At 39.2% G+C, this 25633-nt stretch overlaps 1 protein-coding gene across 1 annotated transcript in view; it reads right to left on the reverse strand.

Annotated features, from left to right (window-relative positions):
• Positions 1-14635, reverse strand: part of SLC22A16 (solute carrier family 22 member 16) — a 62963-nt gene extending 48328 nt beyond the window's left edge. The window contains exon 1 of the mRNA XM_044005403.1: positions 14452-14635. Coding sequence (XP_043861338.1) covers positions 14452-14504 — 53 coding nt within the window. The 5' untranslated portion in view covers positions 14505-14635. The remainder of the gene's footprint in view (positions 1-14451) is intronic.
• Positions 14636-25633: the final 10998 nt, after the last annotated feature.

A 25633-nucleotide genomic window follows, 5' to 3' on the forward strand; every position in this document is an offset into this window, starting at 1 on the left:
CAGACACTTGACACTTACTAGCTGTGTGACCCTGGGCAAGTCACTTAACCCCCATTGCCCCGCAAAAAAAAAAAAAAGAAAAAAGACACTGGGGGGAGCAGCTAGGCACCACAGTGGATAGTCAGGAGGACCCGAGTTCAAATCCAGCCTCAGACACTTGACACTTACTAGCTGTGTGACCTTGGGCAAGTCACTTAACCCCAATTGCCTCACTTAAAAAAAAAGACACTAGGGTGGTTTGCCATTTCCTTCTCCAGCTCATTTTATAGATGAGGAAACCGAGGCAAGAAGGGTTAAGTGACTGGCCCAAGGTCACAAAACCTGTATATGACAGGTGAAGCTGAATTCAAGTCTTCTTCACTCTCTAAAAATTATGTCAGCTCTTCTCTAAAATGCCATGCTTCCCCTCCAAACCCAGTTGAGAATAAAAATGTTTAAGTTCTTATTGAAATAAGTAGGGAATACTTTAGACTTTCAGAAATATTCCTTTAGTGAAGATAATAAGTAGCACTTTGCACAAAGGGAGGTAGGATAATCAAGCACCATCTCAAGAGTTAAGAGACTATCTTGATGGACCTTTTCAACTACTTTTTTTTAATAAGCCAATGGAGAAGTACAAAGTCTGAATTTAAAAAGCTCTCAAATTTTATTGTGCAGAGAGTTTGATGAGAAATAATGGTTCATCTTCTAAACTTCTGGAAGGAGATTATTAATTCACTTTCCTTCCTTAAACTTTTCCTTCTTTCAGATCAATTTCACAGTAAAGAAAGTGGTGCTGTACAAAGGGAAATGGCAGAGTCCTAGCAGGTATAAAGAGTTATTTGTCATAAAAATGGGATAATGGCTTTAAAAGTGCTTCAAAACAGCAAAGTGCTACATTAATGGTAGCTAATATCATTATTACACAAACCTCTTCTATCATCCTTCAGCCAAGGATCACGTTGATGAAAGGTGATGGTCAGCATGGAGTTTAGAAGGCACCATGGGCAAGTGTCTAATCCATTGGGAAAGTGTATCTTAGCAGTAAAGAATAATGTTTCCCATCAGACTCACTTATGGCACCATTTTCTCAGCCATGCTACCGTACAGATGAGAAAATCATAGCTTCTTTTAAACTAGCTAATATCATAGATTGTTATACTTGAAAGAGGAGATGTTTCATGAACAATTCATTTACACTCAAGAAGGTCAATAACAGAAAGAACCCATAACATTATATACCGAAATATTCATAAAAGCACTGTTTGAAATAGCAAAAAGCAGGAAACAAAAGCACATGGCCAATATTTGGGGAATGTGTGAACAGACTGTGGCATATGAATGTAATGGAATACCATCATGGCATAATGGATGGCTATGAAGAATTCCGAGAAATGTGGGAAGACCTGTATGAACTGGTACTGATCAAAAAAAGATATATAATGACTACAATAATATAAATAAAAACAACACTAAAAGAAATCAGAATTCAAGTCAAATACAATAAGGAATGTTGGTACCTATTGACTAAGCTAAAACAGACATAATTCTTTATTCCTTAAGGAAAAAGGAAAACAAAGAGGTTTAAAGTCCTGCATCTGATTGGATAAAGCACCAGCCTTGGATTCAGGAGGAGTTCAAAACTGACCTCAGACACTTGACACTTACTCGCTGTGTGACCTTGGGCAAGTCACTTAACCCTTATTGCCCAACCACCACCCCCCAAAAAAAAAATATGTTGATATCTTCTTGTGCCCACCATGCAGGTTTCATTAGAGTATACACCCAGGAAATGTGTGTGTGTATTTTTTAAAGGAAAACATTGATTGAATATTTAATCATAAAGAATATTTTTATTCATCAAACTAAAGAAACTAAAATTTAATTTTTAAAATTAACTTTACTTAAAATACACACTTAAAAATGAGACACTACTGAAATATTTTGGAGACATCAGCATGTACTAGGGAAGTCAGCCCACCATGTTTGTGCAAAGATACACATACATACACACACCCCTATGTGTGTGTGTGTGTGTGTGTGTGTGTGTGTGTGTGTGTGCCCCCCTCCCATTTTCCTTTGGTGGACAACTTCAATACTTCAGCAACTGAGACATCCTGACTACACAATGTCAAAAAAATCACATATTTGGGTAGATGCTCTATGATAGATCTCTGAAGGAACAGGAAAAAATTCTAATGGATGAGAAAGCAAAGATTAACAGCACTAATGGAGGGAGGAAATTTACCCAGATGAGATCCCAGATCCACTAAAGTAAATGTTTCTTGACTTAAGTGATTTTTGATTTGGAATAAAGTTGAAATACACATTGCCCTTATAAACACTGATACATCCTGGTTTTTTTTTTTTGGGGGGGGGGGTGAGGCAATAACAGTTAAGTGACTTGACCAGGGTCACACAGATACTAAGTGTCAAGTGTCTGAGACTGGATTTGAACTCATGTTCTCCTGAAATCCAGGGCCAGTGCTTTATCCACTGTGCCACCTAGCTGCCCTGCATCCTGATTCTTATTCAAATATCTTATATTTGAATATCAGGTTTTGTACTTTTCTAAATGTTATCACCAGCGATCTAAATCGGCCAACAACCACTTATTAAGCCTTTACTGTGCTAGGTACTAGAGACATCAATAAAAAGCAAAGGCAATCCCTGCCTTCAAGGAGACAATGGGTATAAACAAGCATATAAAAGATAAATACAGAAAAGAAGGAAGGCACTAGTAGTTGGTGGGACCAGGCCTGCTGCAGAAGATGGCATGTGAGCCGATTCTTGAAGGAAGCCAGGAATTCTAAGAAGCAGAGAGGAGAAGGGAGAAAATTCAAGTCAGTACAATGGTACAAAGATGAGGTAGAGTATCCTGAACAAGAAACAAGGACAGTATGACTGGCCCATAGATTGTGCTGAGGATATTAATGTATAAGAAGAGCAGGCATGGGGGCAGCTAGATGGCGCAGTAGTAAAGCACTGACCCTGGAGTCAGGAGGACCTGAGTTCAAATCCGGCCTCAGACACTTGACACTTACTAGCTGTGTGACCCTGGGCAAGTCACTTAACCCCAATTGCCCCGCAAAATAAATAAATAAATAATGAATAAATAAATAAATGAAGGTGAGGAGGAGGAGGAGAAGAAGAAGTTCAGAAGAGAGATGAGTTTAGGGGGAAAGAGAATGAGTTCCATTTTCTACATGAAAAGTTTGAGATGCCTACAGACAATCCAGGTTGAAATATCCAATAGGCAATTGGTAGTGTGAGATTGGAGTTCAGGAGAAAGTCTAGGAATGGATATATAGAAATGGGAAATTATCTGCACAGAGAGGATAATTGAATCCACTGGAGCTGATGAAGTGATCAGGTGACACAGTATAGAAAAAAAGTAAAGAGGGCCCAGGACAGAGCTCTGATGTATAGCCACAGTTAGGGACTGTGGACAACTCATCAAAGGGGTGAGGAACAGTCAGACAGGTAGAAGGAAAACTAAGAGAGCAGTGATGATCAACCCTGTCAGTTGCTGCAAAGATGTTTTTAAAAATGCAGATTGAAAAAAGGTCACTAGATTTGATTATTATGAGACCACTGGTAACTTTGAAGATAACAGATTAAGTTGGATGATGAGATCAGAAGTTTGGTTGGAGGGGGTATAAAAGAAATTCAGAAGAAGTAGAGGCACCAAGAATAGACAGATTTTTCAAGTAGTTTAGCCGAAAAGGGGAGGCAAGATATAGGACAATAGCTAATAAGGATGATAGAATCTGAGACAGCTAAGTGGCTCAGTGGATAGAGTGCTGGGTAAGGAGTCAGGAAGATCTGAGTTCATATTCAGTCTCAGAAGCGTACTGGCTGTGTCACCCTGGGTAAGTCACTTACCCTGTGTTTGCTTTAATCTGCTGGAGAAGGAAATAGCAAACCACTCCAGTACCTTTACCAAGGAAATCTCATGATCATTACGGTCTATGGGATCAAGAAGAGTCAGACATGACTGAACAACAAAATGATAAAATCTAGTAAAGATTTTTTAAGGCTGAAGCAGACATGGGAATATTTGAAGGCAGTCAAAAATAAGTCAGTAGATAGAGATTGAAGATTGTTGAGGGAGGGGATGAATTTGAGGACCAGTCTGTTAGAAAAAAAACCAACAGAAAAATGATAGGATCAAGGGTAGATGTAGATTAGTTGGCCTTGGTAAGGAGAAAAGCCATCTCTTCAGATGGCTGGAGTGAAGGAGGAGATTACGAGGAAAGATGTCAAAGGGATGTGAGATAAGGAGAGAAGAAGGGGCACATGTCCTCAATTAATCTTATTCTATTTCTTATTACAACAATGTGGAGAAGTAGAGTAGAAATTATCCCTATTTCGTGGAGTAGGGGGGAAAAAAACCAAAAACTTTTAGGAAAAAACCCTTTGATTTCTAACTGTTGGCTTTGATTGGTTTGGGAAAAGGGCAGAGGTTATTTAGAATACCCTCTTCCCACCAAATCCTTTCAAGAAGAAGCTAAAATATGCTTTAAGAAGTCTTTACTCTCCCTTTGGGCAACAACAGATTAACACATCATTTGAACACTGCTCCAGAGAAAAGATAGCTTTTATGAAAGGTTGTCTCTTTCACTAATGACATCAAAATACATGTTTTATAGAAGAGATAGTGGATGTAAGTAGACTGAAGCATATAACAAATGATAAATTAGATGCAATAAGAGATGTAAAAGACATCATTAGGTACTTATATGAACAGAAATGGAGGCAGGCCAGTCATATTCAATAGCTAGCTAGTAAATAATAGCCAGCATTTATATAATACTCTTAAGGTTTGCAAAGCATTTTCCAAATATCTCATTATTGATATTCACAACAGCCCTGGGAGGTAGGTGCTATCATTATTCCCATTTTAAAGGTGAGGAAATTAAAGCAAAAAGAGTTTAAATTACTTGCCCAGAGTCATGCAGTTAATAAGTGTCCGAGATAGATTTGAACTCAAGGCCTTTCTTAATCCAGGCTCTATGCTATGCAACACTTACCTGCCTATCAAGTACAAAACATGACAGATGGACAACCTGAGTGTTACACTCTTATTCATGAAATTTCCTAGGATTTAGTGGAAGGCCTCTGGTATTCCAGCAGGTATACTCTATGGAGACTTTGTAGAAGGGCATGGGCAAGAATTACACTAGATGTGGGGCAGCTAGGTGGTGCAGTGGATAAAGCACTGGCCCTGGATTTAGGAGGACCCGAGTTCAAATCCACCTCAGACACTTGACACTTACTAGCTGTGTGACCCTGGGCAAGTCACTTAACCCTCATTGCCCTGCAAAAAGAAAAAAGAAAAAAAGAAAAAGAATTACACTAGATAAGAAGGCACTAGAGTCACAATATGTACTAAAGAACAAATCACCTTCATGAATGAGAGATGCTGGATTCAAAAATAAAATGATCAGAACCAAGGACTAGAATCATACATACAGTGGGGGTCCGATTCAAATACACAAATGCAACTTGTTACAATAGGAAACATTTTTGATGCAATGGTGAATTCAGAGAGAAATGTAGCATTTGAACGTATTCAAGAGAAACCTCAGTTTGTCAAACAGGATTTGCCCAGGTTGTCAAATTTAAAACCAATTCAAGAGAACCAGGAAAACAAGCTAGCATTTTACTCTGTTCCTCAGATTTTTTCTGACCTATTAATCTGGAAGAAAAGGAAAATATTTCAGCTGGAAAAATCTAGGCCAAATATTCTTCATCACATCATGGACAATCACAAAATGCTAACCCTTGGAGACTTTAGAACATATCTAGTCCAACCTCTGCTCCCCCGCTCCTTCATTTTACAGATGAGAAAAGAATGCCAGAAGATGACATGACTTCACGCTCCGTGTGCCCCCATTTCCTCACAGTAAAGGAGGGAATTAAGTTGGTATACATCACTGAAAGCTTCAAAACTAAAACAGCATTAGGCTGCATACCGGCAGGTGCTGGACATCGATGTTATTCACTAATGAAGCGATTGCTGCACAATCAAACGGAAGAAACAAACTTGAAAACTAAGAGGAAAGAGATGAATAAAGACCTAGAAAGTAGTAAAGCTCAGCACAGTATTTCAGAACTGTAAGGAATCTCAATGGCTTCCTAGCCACCCCAGTACAAGAGACCTGACAAGTAGTCAGTCTACCTCTCACAGAAGACCTCTAAGAAGGGGAACTCCACCACCTCTCAGGCAGCCCATCCCACCTCTGAAATGCCCTCCTTGTTGGGAAGTTTTCCTAATATCAAGCCCAAATTTGCCTTTTTGTAATTTCCTCCCATTGTTCCTAGTTGGGTGAGAGGGGGAGAAGAGGAAGGGAAGGTAGAACATATTCCTGGTAACTAAAAACGATCACCAGGATCAAAATGAAGAAATAACTAGAAAGAAAAGGACGTGAGATCCAAGCCTAATTACAGAGAGACTAGCCCCTAAGCTAGAAGACTATCTTCCCCATAATGGCCAACGTAATATTCCTAAAGTATAGGTCTAACTATGTCACTTTCCAGCTCAATAAATTCCTATTACCTCTAAAATTGAATAAAATCTCCTCTAATTGGCATTTAAAGTCCTTTACAACCCATCTGTCCATTGTTATTATATATTAACCCCCTTCAGTTAGGATAACCTGGCCCAGCTGTTCCTCACACATGTCTATCTCCCTTCTCCAAGCTTTTTCATACCAAGCAGCTTTTAAACCACTGGATGATTTTTAAAAGTAACAAAAATGTAATTGAACATTATGTGACAAAAAGAGTTGTAATAATTGTTATCTAAAAATAATGAGTTGTAATACTGCCTATCTCAGCCATGGTTAACAACCACGGTGGGAAGACCCAGTTGTGGAGAAAAAAAAATGGATATGGAGTTTCTGCTGTCAGAGAAAACACTGGAAGATATCAATCTATTTATATCTAAACCTCGGACTCTCTAAAAGTATGTGCCTTTGACCAAATTGCTTTCTTCTCATATGCTGTTTTCCAAACTGAGAAAATACATGCCTCTTGCTAATCTCAGAAGAATGCTTGAATATGAAACTTGTGAAAATAACAACAATTCACATTTCTCAGCAACCTGAGAGTTCCTCCTAACCACCTTGTGAGGTGAATGCTACATTATCCTTTCCATCCTACAGATGATGACACTGAGGTTTGGTGATGCAAAGTGAATTGACTGTGGTCCCAGAGACTGGTTTGGAACCCAAGTCTAGTCTTCTTTCCCTACACCAAGAGTTTAGAATCCTTTGGAATTGGATAATAGGAAAATACAATATGGGCATAGGGAAGATTAAATTTTGAGACGCATTCATATTTCTCCAACCTTATCTTTATTCTGGGCATCAACTATGTTGCCAAAGTAAACATAGCCGGGGCAGCTAGGTGGCGCAGTGGATAGAGCACCGGCCCTGGAGTCAGGAGTACCTGAGTTCAAATCCGGCCTCAGACACTTAACACTTACTAGCTGTGTGACCTTAGGCAAGTCACTTGACCCCAATTGCCTCGCTAAAAAAAAAAAAGTAAACATAGCCAAGACACAGCTAACTACACACTCCAAAAACTGTCACTTACCCTAAGAAATGGAAATGGTGATGAAAGAAGAGTATAAGTAATCTAGGGGACTAAAGGGGGAAAAGCGAGGGGAGTGGGAAGGCAAAGAGAAAAGTAAGGAAATAAGCCAGGCTGAAGACTAGAGGAATGCTAAAAACACCAATCAAGGAATCCTCCCATTTCTACAGTACTCTAAGATTCATAAAGTCCCTTCCTCACAACAAAGCCTGTAAGGTTGATGCTTCTAGCAGGATCCCCATTTAACAGTTGAGGAAAGAGACTCTCTGGCTAAGTGACTTGCTTATGGTTACACTCCTAAAAAATTTCAGAAGCAGGACTTAAACACTAGTCTCCTGTCTACAAATCCAGTGCCCTTACCACCATGACATGTTTCTTCATCACCCAACATTAGTATGTCAGGCAACATTGATCAAATGCTTATTATTTGGTGCCAGGCACTGTATTAAGTGCAAAGCAAGGCAAAAACACTGTCCCTCCCTTAAAGGAGCTCAGAATCTAATGGGGGAGACACAGTGCAAATAACTACGTGTGATGTGATGTGTATGTTTGTGTACAGAAGTGATGGAAGGTAATATCAGAGGGAAGGCACTGGGCGGGGAGGTAGGACAAGAGAGAGGGAAAGGCTGGAATTTGAGCTCAATCTTGAAGGAAGTAAGGGAAGCAAGTCGAAAGGCAGAGGGCAGAAGGGAAGAGAATTCAAGGTCTGGGAAACAGCTAGTGAGACGTTAGGAATCAGGAGATGGAGCAACACTTTTGAGGAATGGCTAGCAGACCAGTCAGCATAGCGGGATCATAGAGTGAATAAGTGGAGGACAACAAAGTGTAGGAAGACAGAAGAGGCTGGAAGGGGCCAAGTTGTAAAGGGTGTGTGCCAACAGAGGATTTTATAGGTAGTAGAGAGCTACTGGAGTTTAATGAGTAGGGGGTGGTAGTGATATGGTCAGACCAGTACTCTAGGAAGATCACTTTAGCAGTATCATGAGAATTTACAAAGTCTTTTTCCACACATTATTTCATTTGATCTTCATAACCATTCTGAAAGACAAACACAATAGGGCAGATGAAGAAATTGAGGCTTAACTCTGGGAAACCATTAAATTATATGGAGAGTGTAAAAAACAAATAATGACAAGCAGTTGCCCCTCTTTTGTATTCCACTTCCCTTTCTTTAGTTTCCAGACTGCTTTGATAAATGGGGGAAGGTGTTTGTTTGAAGGGCAATGAGGATTAAGTGACTTGCCCAGGGTCACACAGCTAGTAAGTGTCAAGTGTCCAAGCCCGGATTTGAACTCACATCCTTCTGAATCCAGGGCTGGTGCTTTATCCACTGTGCCACCTAGCTGCCCCCTGATAAATGGTTTTACATCAACACACCATTAGCTATTCCTCATCAACATATCCTTAAACAGGACATTGAGCTAGGTAAACTTCTGTACACCAATTTGAGTAGAGGAACTATTTGAAAAATTACAGTTCAAATTTAAATTCTGGTAACTAATTCTTCTATACTTTTTTTGGATGGCAGGTGGAAATGAGGTATTCTTCATATAGAGAAGGCAATGTAGGGCAATAGAAACCAACCTGGACTTGGGATCAGGTATGATCTCTGCCCTACAGCCTAGTCAGAAATAAGATATAATCACAAACAAGAAGAATTTATGTTGATGAGGAGATGACCTGAACTGTTCAACAATAACAACACATTCCACAGGTACATAAACAACAAAAGCAATCCTTATTCTCAAGGAGTTTATATTCTACTAAGAGATACAATAGTCTATTTGGGGTATCTATGTGTGGCAGTTGATAAGCCCTGGAGTCAGAAGTATCTGAGTTCAAATCTCACCTCAGACACTATATTTTCAATTAAATCAGGAGTACTTCTTAAATGAAAAGATCCTTTTGTCACCTTATTTACTCAATGTCTTTCTCACTAGATATAGCTATTTCTAAACTATCTTGTTTCTTTTTGTTCTTTTTTTATAAAGAGCTACCAGAGACTTCCTACCTTCCTCAATCTTACTTTCAATCATCACTCTTTAATCTGTTAAACAACCTCACTCTGTTGTTTTTATATATAAATACCTCAAATTATGCTTATAGTTATTTCTTCTGTTTTTTGAAAAGGGGAACCACAGTTAACCACCACCATTTTATGAAAACTCTTCATATGCTTGGGAAAATATTTCATCTTCAAGGTTCCACAACAAACAAAACTAAGTCCTTTAACCTCTTCTCAAAGATCCTCTTTTTCAACTCTTTAATCATCTCTGTGGTTCTCCTCTGACCCCTCTCCCAATGTTACATTGCTTGTTTTCCCTCAGTAAGGTCTTCCTTCCGCCCCCTACAGTGCACTGAGTCAACAGAAATCACCCATTCTTGCCAATAATATAAAAATACATCTAAAAGGGAAAAGGAACAAGGACAACAGCAAGCAGCAACCAAGAGTATGCTTGACAGTGTAATCTGCTATGGAAGGATCATTCCACCCCAAATCCCTCACAAAAAATACCCCATTGAGGGACAGCTAGGTGGCGCAGTGGATAGAGCACCAGCCCTGGATTCAGGAGGACCTGAGTTCAAATCCAGCCTCAGACGCTTGATACTTACTAGCTGTGTGACCCTGGGCAAGTCACTTAACCCCAATTGCCTCACCCCCCAAAAAAAAATACTCCATTGAAAAGAGAGTATAATATTCAGTTCTATTCAACAAACCACAATATGCAAGTCATTGAGAATACAAAGGCAAAAATGAAAGAATCCTTGCTCTCAAGGAAATGATTCTATCAGTCAGTTAATGAGCATTAGGTGCCTTCTACGAGTCAGGCACCAAGATCAGGAAAAACAACAAATAGGAAAATAATATCAAATACATACAAAGCAAATACAATAAAATGCCATTTTGGTGTGGAGGAGGCACTAATGGCTGTGGGAGATGGGATGGTAGTGATCAGAAAAAGCTTCATGTAGATTAGAAAGGGAGGTCTTCTAGGATGTGTATTTGAAGAGGAAGAGCATTGCTAGAAAAGGAGACAGCCTATGCAAAGGCTATAGACTAGAGATGGAATGTCTTGTATGAAAGACAGCAAGTCAGCCAGTTTGGGGAAAACTCTACATGAAGTAGAGTTTTGTTACATATTATTATTAAGCCTGGAAAGGTAGGTTGGACCACTATTCCAGAGGACCAATGATGGAGCATGCTACTCATCTCCTGGGGCAGCAGCTAGGAGAGGCAGTGGATTCCTGGCATAGAATTGAAAGACCTGAGTGTTCAAATCTGACTTTAGACACTAACTAGCTGTATGATCCTGGGTAAGTAATTTAGCCTCTGTCTGTCTCAGTTTGCTCCTCTGTAAAATGGAAATAATAATAAGCAACAGGGTTGTTATGAGGATCAAATGAAATAATATTTGTAAAGCATTTAGCACAGTACCTGAGGGATAGGTAGGTGGCACAGGGGATAGAACACTGGCCCTGAAGTTGGGAGGATCTGAGTTCAAAATCTCTGACACTAACTGTGTGACCCTGGGTAAGTCACTTAACCCCCATTGCCTTAAACATGGGGCCATCTCCAGTTGTCCTGATGTATGCCTTTTTTGGGGGAAGGGGGTGGCAATGGGGGTTAAGTGACTTGCTCAGGGTCACACAGCTAGTAAGTGTCAAGTGTCTGAGGCTGGATTTGAACTCAGGTCCTCCTGAATCCAGGGCCAGTGCTTTATCCACTGCACTACCTACCTGCCCCTCCTGATATACTGATGTGTGTGAGTTTTTCTTGCCACTGGACCCTGATGGCTTTGGAGGAGATTTGAAGTTGTTGACTTTGCACAACCCTCCCTCACTTAAATCCAATTCCCTGCACATCAAGACATAACCCCATGTCATGGTCCTCTTTGAGAACAAAGGACAAACAACAACAATAATAACACCCCAGTGCCTGACACACATTAGGACCTTAATAACTGCTTGGTTCCTTCCTGACAGCAAGGTGATGGGGGAGGGGGGAAATTTCATGAGGAACTGAGTGAATAATGTGTAAAATGAGAAATGTCTATTTTAGGACATGACAAATGTGGAGATTTGCTTTGTTTGTGTATAATTGTTCAAAGGTTCTTCTTTTCCAATGAGGGAGATGCGAGGGAGATAGAATAGATTTTTGTTCATAAAAAAATGAATTTAAAATTAAATCAACTAATGTTGAAAAAAGAAAGAAGAATTGGAGTCAGATTATGATGATTTTTAAATGCACACAGGAAAGGTGGTATTTTACTCTTCAGATAATAGAAAGCCACTGGAGCTTTTCAAAGAAGGCACATGCAGATCTGTGCTTTAGGAATATCACTGGCTGCTGTGTGGAGAATAGATATGAAAGACATGAGGCAGAGAACCTAATGAGGAAGCCATTGTAAGGGTCAGGATAATATATGAAATGGGGTAGTAGTTATAATTTCAAAGAAGGATGATAGAAATGTTACAGATTTAGAATCATGGAAGAAGAAGAAGGTGGCTGTCAACAAAGGTGGTGATGGGATATAGGTTTTGAAGGATGGTGTCACCCTCCACAGAAATAGGAAGTTTGAAAGAGGGGTAGGTTTGGTGGGAAACATAAAGAGTTTTGAAGTTAGTGAATTTGGAAAATCACTCCAATTCCTCTGCCAAGAAAAACCCCAAATGGTATCATGAAGAGTCAGATATGACTTAACAACTGAACAAAAGCAAAAATTAAAAATCCATTGAGGGTAACAGCCAAAAGGCAGATTGTGATATGGAGACTAGAACTCAGGAGCAAGTCAAGGACTGCCTATATAGCTTTGAAGTCACATGCATAAGGATGATAAATCAACTAGTCCAAAGTCCAACCCATACCTCTGACACTTCCTAGTTTTGTGATACTCACCCTCTTAAGTCACTAAACCACTCAGTTTCAATTTCTCACCTATAAAATGGAGATAAATAAAACTGTTTTACCTATGTCACAGAGTTGTTATAAAGTTTAAATGAAATAATGGAAGAAAAGGGCTTTGCAAACTTTAAAGCTATGCAAATGACTCATTATTATAGGTTACTAAACTAAATTCATTTCTACTCCATGTATATTTCTTTGGAATGGCCTCAGGCCATTCCACTTTGGATGCTAGGACATATGGTCCTTGATGTTGCTGTTTCTTTTTTTTTTAAATGTTTATTTTTAAGTTGAGGTGTATGATTGTGATGAAATACTACTGTGCTATAAAAAATGTCATTGTTTCAACAGAAATATTCCTAGAAACTAAGTCTTAAATCATATTAAGGTGAAATCTTGACTGTATTCCACTTGGACATGCCTGTTTTCCCAAGCTTGTTTGGCATAATCATGGGAAGAGGGGCAGGTGGCCAGAAGTCAATCTTTTATTACACAAGGAAAGGACAGAAGTGAGAGAAATGGGCACCATTTATTCAGGTGTTAAATACACTATTAGCACATTTCTATTGGCTCACTAAATCACCTTGGTTTGGTCTACATAAATCTTTGTCCAGCTGACCAATGCCAAGCCCCATCTGTCCACTTTCTCTGATCTCTCTCTCCAACAGAATTTTAACAAACCCAACAACCCAAACCTGGCCCTGGGGAAAAGATACAAACATTAAATAAAACATGGTCCCTGCTCTCATGGTCTTAAAGTGACTATATTCTCTGAATTGTCACCACCTCTGCCCCAGAAGATAGATGAGAGGTGGCTCTCCACAAGATTGAAGGCTTCTAACAGAGAAAACAGTTAATGAGGGTCTTTTCTCACTTCTGTGTGATCAAAAAGCACCTACTTTAAAACTGAAGGTACTTTCATTTCATCCATTCATTCAATAACATATACTTATTGAACCTCCACTACAGGAAAAGCAACAGTGTGGAAAATACATAACAAAGACCAAGAGGTGTCCCTCATAATCTAAAAGTCATTCATTCAACCTGTTCAGGACAAGGCATTGTGAGAGACCCTACAAGTCCGAAGAGTTAGCAAGGCTTTGGAAAGTAGCATTTGTTAAGGCAAGTGAAAGAGAAGAAAGACACACCTGTAACCCATCTACTCTGAGCTACCATCCTTTAAAAAAAAATTATACTGCCTAAGCCTAACCAAATGTCTTGCTTTCCTGGAACTAACATCCTTGACCTGAGAGTTAGGGGAGAGGCATTCTTTCCCAGCCCCAACATCTGTAAGTTTGTTTTTGTTTTTTTCCAGGGCCTCCCTTTCCTCCAGTCCTATACCAAGAACAAGAGTGAAGTGAGGACAACACCCGCCTAGAGACTTAGAAGGGAATCTGGGGTGATGACTCCCCAGGGGAGGTAGAACTGCCCCCCAACAAACGTCCTCAGCAGCAAGTCTGATTGGGTACCAGAAGCCCCTGTACGCACAGACCCAAACACACCGCGCACTTTCTGGCGCAAAGAAGCGGAAAACTTCCTGTACTCTCTGACCTGTTTTTTCTCATTTTCTGTTGAAGGAAAGCATGGAAAAGAAGGATAGAAGAAGAGGAATGGAATGGGGGACGAAAGAAGAGAGAAGTAACCGGGAGTGGGAAGGGGAGATGGGGAGGAAAGAAGGGGAGGTAAGGCAAGATGAAGGGGAGAGAAGTTGGGGAGAACAGGAAGAGAGGAGGAAGGTGACTGGAAGAGAGGAAGGGTATGAAAGAAAGGAGGAAAAGGAGAGAGAGGAAGAGAGGAAGCGGGGAAAGGGAAGAAGGTAAAGGCCAAGAAAGGGACAGGTTCCCTCTCTTCTCTTTTCTCTCCCCCTTTTCCCAAGAGAAGTAAAAAGTTAGAGGGAAAGAAGAGGGGGCTACTGCGAGGAAGCGGCTCTTGGTGCCAAGGTAGAAAGCACCGCACCACACCCCCTGTACCTGCCAAAGTGTCCGACCCAGTCGAAGATCAACTCGAAGCTGCGGGAACTCATTTCGCCGGTTGTCAGTGGCAAAGGAGTGAGTGCCCCAAAGGCGAGCAGCTGGGAGTGCGCTGGTAGGCCGCCTTCCCTCCTTATCCCGCCCAGCCCGGCCCAGCCCGGCCCAGCCTAGGGCGGCGCCCTTAAAGACCACCCCCAAACCTTCCGCCCGACTCCGAGCATAAGCCCTTGGGCATGCAGACATAATGACAGACTAGCACCCCGGTCTCTTCGTCTTGCTCTGGCATCGCACCCTTCCCCCATCCCCAGTGCCCGGAGTCCTTGATCTGAGTGTCTGCCTCTTCCCTTCCGAAGTTGTGCTGCCAGCTGCGTGCCTCGTGTGTGTGTGTGTGTGTGTGTGTGTGTGTGTGTGTGTGTGTGTGTGTGTGTGTGTGTTGGGGGAAGGGCGGGGGTGGGTGACTTTATCATCCTTTTGCACCTGGAAAACCGGGGTTGGGCAACCTGGCTTAGAGCAAGGGTTCTCCCCTCTAATATTTCTGGCTGCTGCTCCCGCCCACCCAACTGTCCTTTGTTTCTCTCTTGCCTTGTGTTGGTTGTTTTTTGTGGTCTCCCTACTGTCCTCTCCAGCACCTCTCTGTCTCCCCTGTGCACCCCTGTGCATCCTTCCCCATCCCACCACGCTGGCTGGCAGCTAGGTGGTGCAATAAATACAGCATGACCTGAATTCAAATTCAGCCTCAGACATTAGCTGTGTGACGCTGGGCAAGTCATTTAACCTCTCCCAGCCTCAGTATCCTAGTATCCTCATCAATAAAATGGGAATAATAAAAGCACCTATCTCCCAGGGTTGTTAGGAAGCTCAAATAAGGAATATATATAATACTTCCAGTGAGGGACAGAGGAAGAAGAAAGTAGTAGCGATTCACTGCTATAGGGAATTGGGCAAGCTATTTCTCGACCTGACAAAAACATCAGAGAGGTCCATTGTCTTCCAATGGTATGGATCCAAGACACAGCAGAGAACATCCCAATTCTTAGTAGAAGAGATGACAACAGCCCATTTTAAGCGATCCATGTGGATACAAATTGCATGGCCAAAAGGAACCTAAGGATTGCCAATGATTAGAAAGTATTGGGCAAGAAGCTGAAGACCACAGGGAAACAGATTGCATTCTCACTGTTGATTATTGAAGGCCAGGGATGCCAAAGAGAAAAAATTAATTGGGGTGTGAATAGCTGGCTAAGAAGGTGGTGCCTGAGAATGATATTTGGATTGGATCATGGCTTACTATATAGTGTTGACAGATCACTGGACAGAGATGGAGAACATCTAGGAATGTATTTGCTGGACAATTTTGATTACATAAAACTGAAAAATTTGTGTGCAAACAAAATCAATGAAGTTAAAATTAAAAGGGAAAAAGTTAATTGGAAAAAAATTTACAGTTAAGTTTCTCTGATAAAGGTTCTAATTCCAAATTGGGTAAGGAACTGATTCAAATTTATAAGAATAAAACCCAATCCCCAATTGATAAATGATTAAAACATGAACAGGTAGGGGCAGCTAGGTCGTGCAGTGGATAGAGCAGCAGCTCTGGATTCAGGAGGACCTGAATCCCTGGCCTCAGACACTTAAAGCCTACCAGCTGTGTGACCTTGGGCAAGTCACTTAACCCCAATTGCCTCACACAGAAAAAAAAGAAGAAGAAGAAAGAAAGAAAGAAAGAAAGAAAGAAAGAAAGAAAGAAAGAAAGAAAGAAAGAAAGAAAGAAAGAAAGAAAGAAAGAAAGAAAGAAAGAAAGAAAGAAAGAAAGAAAGAAAGAAAGAAAGAAAGAAAACGAAAACATGAACAGGCAATTCTCAAAGGAAGAAATGTAAGAAAGGGGCACAAGGGGCAGCTAGCTGGAACAGTAGATAGAGGACCCACCCTGGAGTGAGGACCCAGTTCAAATCCAGCCTCAGGCATTTATCAGCTGTGTGACCCTGAGCAAGTCACTTAACCCCATTGCCTCCAAAAAATAATGATTAAAGAAATGCAAATTAAAGCTACTCATAAACTAGCAAAGATGCACCCCCCCCCAAAAAAAAGGAAAATGACAAATGTGGAAGAAACTTAGGGTAAACAGGCACATTAAGGCATTGTTAATGGATCTATGAAAAATGGTCCAGCCATTCTATGAAGCAATTGGGAACCATGAATCAAAAAAGTACTAAATTGTGCATTCCATTTGAATCAATAATACCACTATTAAGTCTATATCCCCAAAAAGATGAAAGAGGAAAATGGCCTATATATACAAAACTTTATAGCTGCTTTTTGTGGTGGCAAAAAAGTGAAAATTAAGGGTTCATTAGAATGTAATAGAATATTATTGTGCCAAAAGAAATGATGGAAGGGATATTTTCAGCCAAAGCTGGGAAGACTTGTAAGAACTGATGCAGAGTGAAATAAGCAGAACCAAGGAAATAATTTATACCATAACAACAGCATTGTAAAGACAAACAACTTTGAAAGACTTAAGAACCCAGATCAACAAAATGACAGATCACAATTCCAGAGGATGCATGCTGAAACATGCTACCCACTTCCTAACAGAGAGGTGACAAAAGGACTTAGAGTGTAGACTAATAAATAATATATTATGTGGGCATGACCAATGAGGGAATTTACTTTGTTTGAATATTCACATCTGTCACAAGAGTTATTTTTCTTTTCTCTTTTCCAATAGGTGAGGAGGGAGAGAAAAATATATTTTTGTTAACTAAAAAAATGAAACTAATTGTTTTTAAAGTACCACTACTATGCTCATTCCTCAAAGAGACCAAAGAAAGAACAAAAGGATCTCTCTGTACAAAAATATTTATAATAGCAGCTCTTTTTTGTGATGGCAAAGAAATGGAAATTAAGAAGATGCCTATCAATGGGGGAATGGCTAAACAAATTGTCGTATATTAATATAATGTATAGGTATTGCTAAGACTTGCTGAGGTGAATCCCATATCTTAATCACATCTCTATATGGATATACCTTATTTAAAAGAAAAGATATGCTGAAAAAAAGGGGGGAGAAGGGGAGTGGATGATTGTATATTAAGAAGATATACTCAAGTGAGGAAATCCAGGAACCCTAGTAGGGAAGCATGAATAGAGGGTATCTGGGTAAAAAGTAAAGAGGGAGAAATAAAATAAATTTTGTCATTGGAGTCTTCCACAGAGCCCCTAGATAGAAAGAAGAAGTAGATGAATAATTTGGGAAATATCATAAATCTGGAACAGAAGCATGATATAATCATTATGAAGGACTTCAATTATCCACATATTTGCTGAAGCTCGTTCTCCTCTGCCAAAAACAGAGAAGTTATATTTTTAACCTGCCTTACTGATAATTTTATCTTTCAAAAGGTGGAGAAACCAACAAAGGGAAATTCTGTTCTGGTTCTTATTGTCACTAACAGAGATAGCACTGAAATGAGGAGGACTTTGTGAGGAAGTAACCAGTCTGTCCTGGAATTTATGATAGAAATGCACAGGAGAAGTATAGTCTGATCCTTAGGATAGATTTGGGGAAGGGAGATGTCAGTGGGTTCAGAGGAAAGACAGAAGAGATGCCAAAGGCTAAAATGTTTTTGGGGAAGTCTATCCAGGAGGGATAGGAGATGCTTAAGAATAAAACTCTGAAGACACAAAGGTAAGCAGTTCCAAGGAAGAGGAAAAATAGGATTTGTCCGAAGAGACAAATGTTTATGCACAGGAAACTCACCAACCAATTTAGATTTAAGAAAGAAATAGAAAGAAATTGGAAACAAGGCCAGGTAAGAGAGAATAAATAAGAATGTGGTATGGTCCTGTAAAAGGAGTGTGAGGAATACTAAAGCTCAAATGTGGTGAGGCTGATAAGGGCACGCACCAAAAAAAGGAGGGTCTTTTTACTTATATTGGGAGGAAATGGAGGATTAAAGAAGCTTTGGACATTCACTTAGAGGAGGGTGATTCAAAGATAAATGACAGCAGAGAGAAGGTAGAGCTGTTCAGTGCTTATTTTGTTCAAAGGTGAATGGCCTTTACATTGAAAATGACAGAACAAAAATGGCTGACAGGAAGTTGATACTCAAGATAAATGAGGAGATAGTAAGAGAGCACCTAGCTAATCTTGATGAATTCTAGTCACCTGGCCAAAGATGAACTGCATCCCAGATCTTAAAACAACTGACAGCTGTGATGGCTGAACCACTCAGTCAGGATATGTAAAACACCATGGAAAATGGAGGTACCACAAGATTGGAGAAGGGCAATTGTTCTGATTTTCAAAAAATGGAAGAGAACTGAGTTTCTATAAACTACTGATTTGACTTGGATTCTTGGGAAAAATTTAGCCCAGATCATTAAAGAAATGGTTGGCAAATATCTAGAAAGGAAATCAGTGGTTACAAAGAGCCAGCATGGTCCCATCAATAAAAGATCATGTCAGACTAACCTCATTTCATTTTTACAATATTACTAAACTAGCAGATGAGAGAAATGCTAGAATTTATGTAGATTTTAGCAAAGCTTTTGATAAAACATCTCATTATTTGTGTAAAGAAAATAGAAAAATATTAATTAGACAATAATCTAATCACATGGACTGATAGATGATTGGACTCAAAGGAGGGTTATTAATGGTTCAGTGTCAACATGGGCAAGAGATCTCCAATGGAGTATCCCAGGGATCCATATTTGGTACTGTGCTGTGTAACACTTTTATTAATGACTTGGATAAAGCATAAATGGGATGTCATATTTGCAGATAACATAAATTTGGGAGGGATAGCTAACACACTGGATGACAGGATCCAAAAGGATTTGATAGACTAGATAGAGCATTAGGCTAAATCTAAAAAAGTGATATTTGATAGGTACAAATTACACTTAGATACCAAAAACAAAAAAAGAACTCCCCAAAATCAGATGGAAGAGGTATAGATAGAAAGCAAGTGTTCTAAAAGAGATCTGAGTGTTTTAGTTGAAGTGCAAGTTCAATATCAATTAGCAATGTGATGTGGCAGCCACAAAAGCTAAGCTGACCTTGGGCTGCAATAAGAGGGGCATAGTTTCCAAGAATAGGGAGGTGATAGTTCTAGAGTACTCTGCCCTCATCAGACGTCATCTGTAATATTGTGTTCAGTTCATGAACAAGATTTTTTAAGGACATTGATAAGTTTTGAGTGTCCAGAGAAAGGCAGCCAAGTTGCTGCTGAAAGGCCTTGATTTCATAACATATGAAATGTGGTTGAAAGAATTAAGCAATTTTAGCCTGGAGAAAAGAAGACTTAATAAGGGACATGAGAGTTGTGTTCAAATATTTAAAGGCCTATCATTCAAAGGTATTAGACTTGTTCTTTTTGGCCCCAAAGAGTAGAACCAGGAGTAATGGGTAGAAGTTGCAAAGAGGTAAATTTAGGCTAAATAGAAATGGCCTAACAATCAAAGCTAGCCAAAAATGGGATGGCTTGCCTCAAGAGGCAGTGGACTCCTCCTTGGAGGTCTTCGAGCAGACTGAACAACCACTTGTTCAATATGTTATCGTGATGTGGCATTTAAAAAGGTTCTAAGACACATAATTTCTAGGTAGTTAAATCATTTTATTCATAAGCCAGCAGTTTATTAATAAAAGGATGGTCATTTGGCCATCTCTCCACCTCATGGTGGTAGGCTCACAGTTTATATGCCCTTGGAAGAGTAGGTGTTCCTGAGGGGTGCAAATACAGGTGTATTTTTGTTTGTTTTTTGTATCCCAATGCCAGCACAGTGCCAACTACATAGTACGTTCTGACTGGCTAACAATTAATGAGAAAATGAATACTACAATGAGAGGGTGGACTATATTACAAGGAAGATCTTAGGGTATGTGACTTGGGTCACTCAAATCTTGGTCAAAGGGACTCATCAATTTCCTTATCACCTCTCTGGAAAAAAAAGGAGGATCAGCATTTTCCCAGGCCTGTCTGAGTAAACATGATGAGCAGAAATGCAGCCATCAGCCTACACTTAAAATTTCTTTTACTATCTGATTAGCTCTTGACCTGAGTAAATCTCTGCCTAAGATTTCCAACACTGGTTGATTTCTGGATGAGGAAGTAGAAAAGGCGACAGATCTTGGTTCTGATTGAATAATTAATTAATTAATCCAAGAGAGAAATAATAATTTCCCACATTGGGGATTCCTTTCATCTCTAGGTCAGACTAGATGTCCACTGTAGTGACCACTCTTCCAACTCTCAAATTCTGTGATTCTATGATTCCAAATCACCATCGGGCAACAAAACTGCTTTCTCCTTGAACTAAATCTTCATCTACTGGCATCCTACCTTTCCTTCAAAGCTTAGTAAAATGTTATCTCCTCCATTAACTCTTCCTAATTCTCCCCTTTCAATTCAACAAACAATTATTAGGAACCTATGGTGATAGAAAGAGGGGTCGGATATAATAATATGCATTACAATACATACTATTGTATTGTACACACAATATAATATAATGTATACATGAGTAAATAAGTACCAAATATATAATGTGCAAAGAAATACAAACTAATTTTAAGAGCAGGAGAATGCTAACTACAAGTGGATAAGAAAGATGTGTTATAAAAGCTGGCACCAGATCATTAAAGTCCTTCTAGAGAGTAGAGGTAAAGAGGATTCTCATTTCAGATATGGGGAGAGGGCACTTGTACAAAGATACTGAGGCCAGAGATAAAGTGTTTCCTAAGGCAAACTGGTAGTAAGTCAGTTCAACTGGAATAGGCAATACCTAAAGGTGAGTAAAATGAAATAATTGGAAAGGTAGATGGACTCCCAATTGTGGAAGGCTTTAAACGCTGGGGTGAGGAATTTGTTTTGTCCTAGAAACAATAGAAAGATATTGAAGGTTATTGAGTGAGTGTGTGTGTGAGAGAAAGGGACAGCATAGCCATATAGCTATGTTTAGGAATACAAATCTGACAGTCATGTGGAGATAGGAGAGCCTGAAGGCTGAAAGGCCAATTTGAAGACCATTACAGTGGTCCAGGGGAGAGATGATAATGACCCGAACTAGAGTAGAGGCTATCTGGAGAGGAGAGGACAAATTCCAGGGATGATGTAGAGGTCAGGTTGACAGGAGTTGGCAATAAACTGGATAGAGAAAGTAAGGAAGAGAATAATTTTAAGATTGTGAACCTGGGTGAGTAGAAGGAAGGATGGTGGTGCCACAAACAGAAATAGAAAAGTTTAAAGAAAGGATGTATTTTGGAGAAAATATATTATGTTCTTTTTTGAACATGTTGAATTTGAGATGCCTCATTACATCCAAATGAAGAGATTTGGTAGACAGTTGCAAATATGGGAGTGGAGTTCAGGAGGGAAATTGACTACATTGATTTGGGAGTCTGCATAGTGATGATAACTGAACCCAACATGAAAAATGAGATCACCAGGAGAGAGAAAGATAAATGACCTTTTTAAACTGTAAGGGGCTAAAATTCTAGCTAGTCTGTCTAAAATATCTGATGAGTGGTTGCCAATAAATTATAAGCTTTAGCAAGAGTTAGACTTTTAAGCATTTATTAAGGAGAATAAGAATTTGGTAAAGAGAGAGAGAAAGGCCTAGATTCATCTATCTATGAAAGGGAGAGCACGTCTTTAGCTCCACTCTCCACCAGAGTCCTCACAAAAGAGACCGAGAGATCCAGCCTTGCACCCTCATCCTCCCACAAGCAAACGTCACTTCCTGATGCCAAAGAACTGGATGTCTTGCCCTCAGACACCTTCTCCTCATGGCGGAGCTTTGCTACAGTAAGTCTCCAGCAAGTGGCATCATTCCAATCATTACAAAACTCTTTGCCAGAAGTATTGTCAATAATCTCATAGCTCAATGTGCCATATCCACAGTAAGTTTATATCATATATTGTGTTAATAACAATAATAATATATCAGAATATATGTCTTATTACACCTGCAAATTGTCAATAGTTTGAGGATCTGGTGTATTTTTGTTTGTTTTTTATATCCCAATGCCAGCACAGTGCCAACTACACAGTATGTTCAGTTGGATTTTCCCAATGACAAAGGACAGTCAGCTTCTTGGTGGAAAGAGAGAAGGAAAACAAGAGTGAGGGTCTGGGAAAGCTAAAGTACTGGCTCAGGAGTCAGGAAGACCTGAGTTCAAATCCAGCCTCAGACACTTGACACTTACTAGCTGTGTGACCCTGAAGAAGTCACGTAACCCCAGTTGCCTCACCAAAAAAAAAAAAAAGAGTGAGAGTCTGGAAATACTACTATTCTGGGACAATACTGGCTTGGAACAAGGGTCCAAGAGGAAAATTCAGTATAAAGATAATGAAAGAAGGAAACAAGCACTTACTACATATCTACTACAACCCTGGGTGGTAGGTGCTATTATTATCCTCAATTTACAGATGAAAATTTTGAGGCAGGCAGAGGTTAAATGACTTACTAAGGGACACTCACCGAGGATCTGAGGATAGATTTGAACTCAGATCTCTCTGACTTCAAGACTTGCACTCTATCCATTGTATCACCTAGCCGGATCGTGAAATCTCAGAAGAAGGAACTGGAAGATCTGTCTAGGACAAGATTCCTAGACTAATATTTGGTGTTAGGAGACCTGGGTTCTAGCTTTGAAAAGTACAAGATTGTTGAATCTGTTTTGTCACCTATAACATGAGCATTATAATACATGCACTACTAATTTCACAGAGGGTGTTGTAAGTGAAGGGCTTTGCTATCTTTAAGTGGCCACATAAATGTGAGTGGATGTCAATATTATTATTTCACAGATGAGGATACTGAGGCCAGAGAAATTAAGCTACTTGTTTAAGATCAGACCTAGCATGTTTTAGAACACTAGGACCCAGATCTCTTGACTGCTAATACAAAATGCTAATCCAAAATTTACTAAGATACAGAAGTAAATAATGGAATTTTAGAGCTGGAAGGGACCCTAGAGATGATCTACACCATCTCCCCCACTTTAGAGATGAGAAAACTGAAACTTTTAGAAGGTAAGTGAATTATCCGAAGCCCCAGAGTCATAGTAGGCATTGTGATACTAGTCTCCTAAGATTTGTATGAACTGATGCAAAGTGAAGTGAGGAGAATGTTGTAAACGGTAACAGCAATATTGTATGATGAAGAACTGTGAACAACTTAGCTATCCTCAGCAATACAATGATCCAACATAATCCCAAAGGATTCAAGATAAAGTATGCTATCTGCCTCTAGAGAAAGACCTGATACTGTCTGAATACAGACTGAAGCATGCTATTTTTCACTTTCTTTCTTTCTTTTTAATTTGTCTTCTTGTATAAAATGACCAATATGAAAATGTTTTACATATTTACAATATGAAAATTATTAAAAATGCACAACCTATATGAGATTGCTTACCATCTCAGTGAGTGAGGAGGAGAGAGAGAGAAGGAAAGATAGAATTTGGAACTCAAAACTTTCTTTAATGTTAAAAATATTGTCTTAATATGTAATAGAGGGGGAAATATCATATAAAAATACTAGTCTCCTGCACCCATACACCTCAAAAGGATGAAGAAGGCAGAACTTCAACTTGGTAAACTAGATTGTGGTCTCCAAGAGGAGATGTAACATGGAAAAAGGACTAGATTTAGAGTTAGAGAGTCTGGGTTCAAATCCTCACTCTCCTTACTACTATGTGATCTTTTAAACTCTCTAAACATTTCAGTGAAATATAATTATTAATAACATATCTTGGGGTGGCTAGGTGGCACAGTGGATAAAGCACTGGCCCTGGATTCAGGAGTTCCTGAGTTCAAATCCAGCCTCAGACACTTGACACTTACTAGCTGTGTGACCCTGGGCAAGTCACTTAACCCCATTGCCCCGTAAAAAACAAACAAAAAAAAAACATATCTTGGAGAGATTCAGTGATCTCCCCTCTTTTCAAAAAGATGTTAGGTAAAGTTATCATTTTTATTATTTTGACTTTACCTACCTATAAACAATTAATATTTCTCCAATTATTTACATCTGACTTTAGTTGTATAAAGATTGTTTTATAATTATGTTCATATAGTTCTGGGGTCTGTTTTAGCAGATATACTCAGGTATTTTTATATTGTCTACAGTTATTTTAAATGGGATATCTCTTGCTATTTCTTCCTGCAGGGTTTTGCTGGTGATATATAAAAATGCCGATAATTTATGTGGGTTTATTTTACATCCTAATATTTTTCTAAAGTTATTACTTGTTTTAATTAATTTTTAGTTGAATCTTTAGGATTTTCCAAATATATCATTATATCACCTACAAAAAGATAGTTTACTACCTCTTTTCTCATTCTACTTCCTTCAATTTATTTTTATTCTCTTATTGTTATTGCTAGTATTTCTAAAACAATACTGAATAATATTGGTGACACATAGTATAGTTTCCCAGTTTATCTCTTTTAATTAAATCTATTTAACTTTACCTTCACCTGAGATCATGATTGCTGCCCCTACTTTAATCCAATCAGCTGACGCATCATAAATTCTACTCTAACCCTTTATTTTAACTCTGTATTTCTCATTTTAAATTGTTTTTCTTGTAAACAAGATACTGTAGGATTCTAGTTTTTAATCCATTCTGCTGTTTCCATTTTATCGGTAAATTCATCCCATTCACATTCAAAGTTATAATTGCTAGTTGTATATTTCCCTCCATCCTATTTTTCCTCATTGTTTATCCTTCTCACCCTGTTTACCCTAACCCTCCTCTGGGTCTAATTTACTTCTAACCACTACCACCTTGCCCTTCTAGTCCTTAATCTACCCACCTCTCTAAGTACCTCCCTTATCCTTCACCCTCCTAATTCTTAATCTACACACCTTTCTAAAAATCCCTCCCTTATCCTATCCCCTTGCCCTCTTATTTCTTTATTATTATTAAAATTATTCATTATTATTATTTCTTCATGAATTTAGAAGTATTTTCTATACTTCTAGATGTATTTGTTGTTCCCTCTTTAATCCAGTTCCCATGAGAGTAAGGTTCCAGCACTACCAGTCCTCCACTCCCACTTGCTTCTTCCATATGAGTTCTTCCTTTCACTCCTCATTTGTATGAGATAATTGCTCCTTTTTACCTCTCCCTACACAGTTTTATTTTTTTAATCAACCCATCATACTC

This window comes from Dromiciops gliroides, chromosome 4 (genome assembly GCF_019393635.1).
Source record: "Dromiciops gliroides isolate mDroGli1 chromosome 4, mDroGli1.pri, whole genome shotgun sequence".
Taxonomy (NCBI): domain Eukaryota; kingdom Metazoa; phylum Chordata; class Mammalia; order Microbiotheria; family Microbiotheriidae; genus Dromiciops; species Dromiciops gliroides.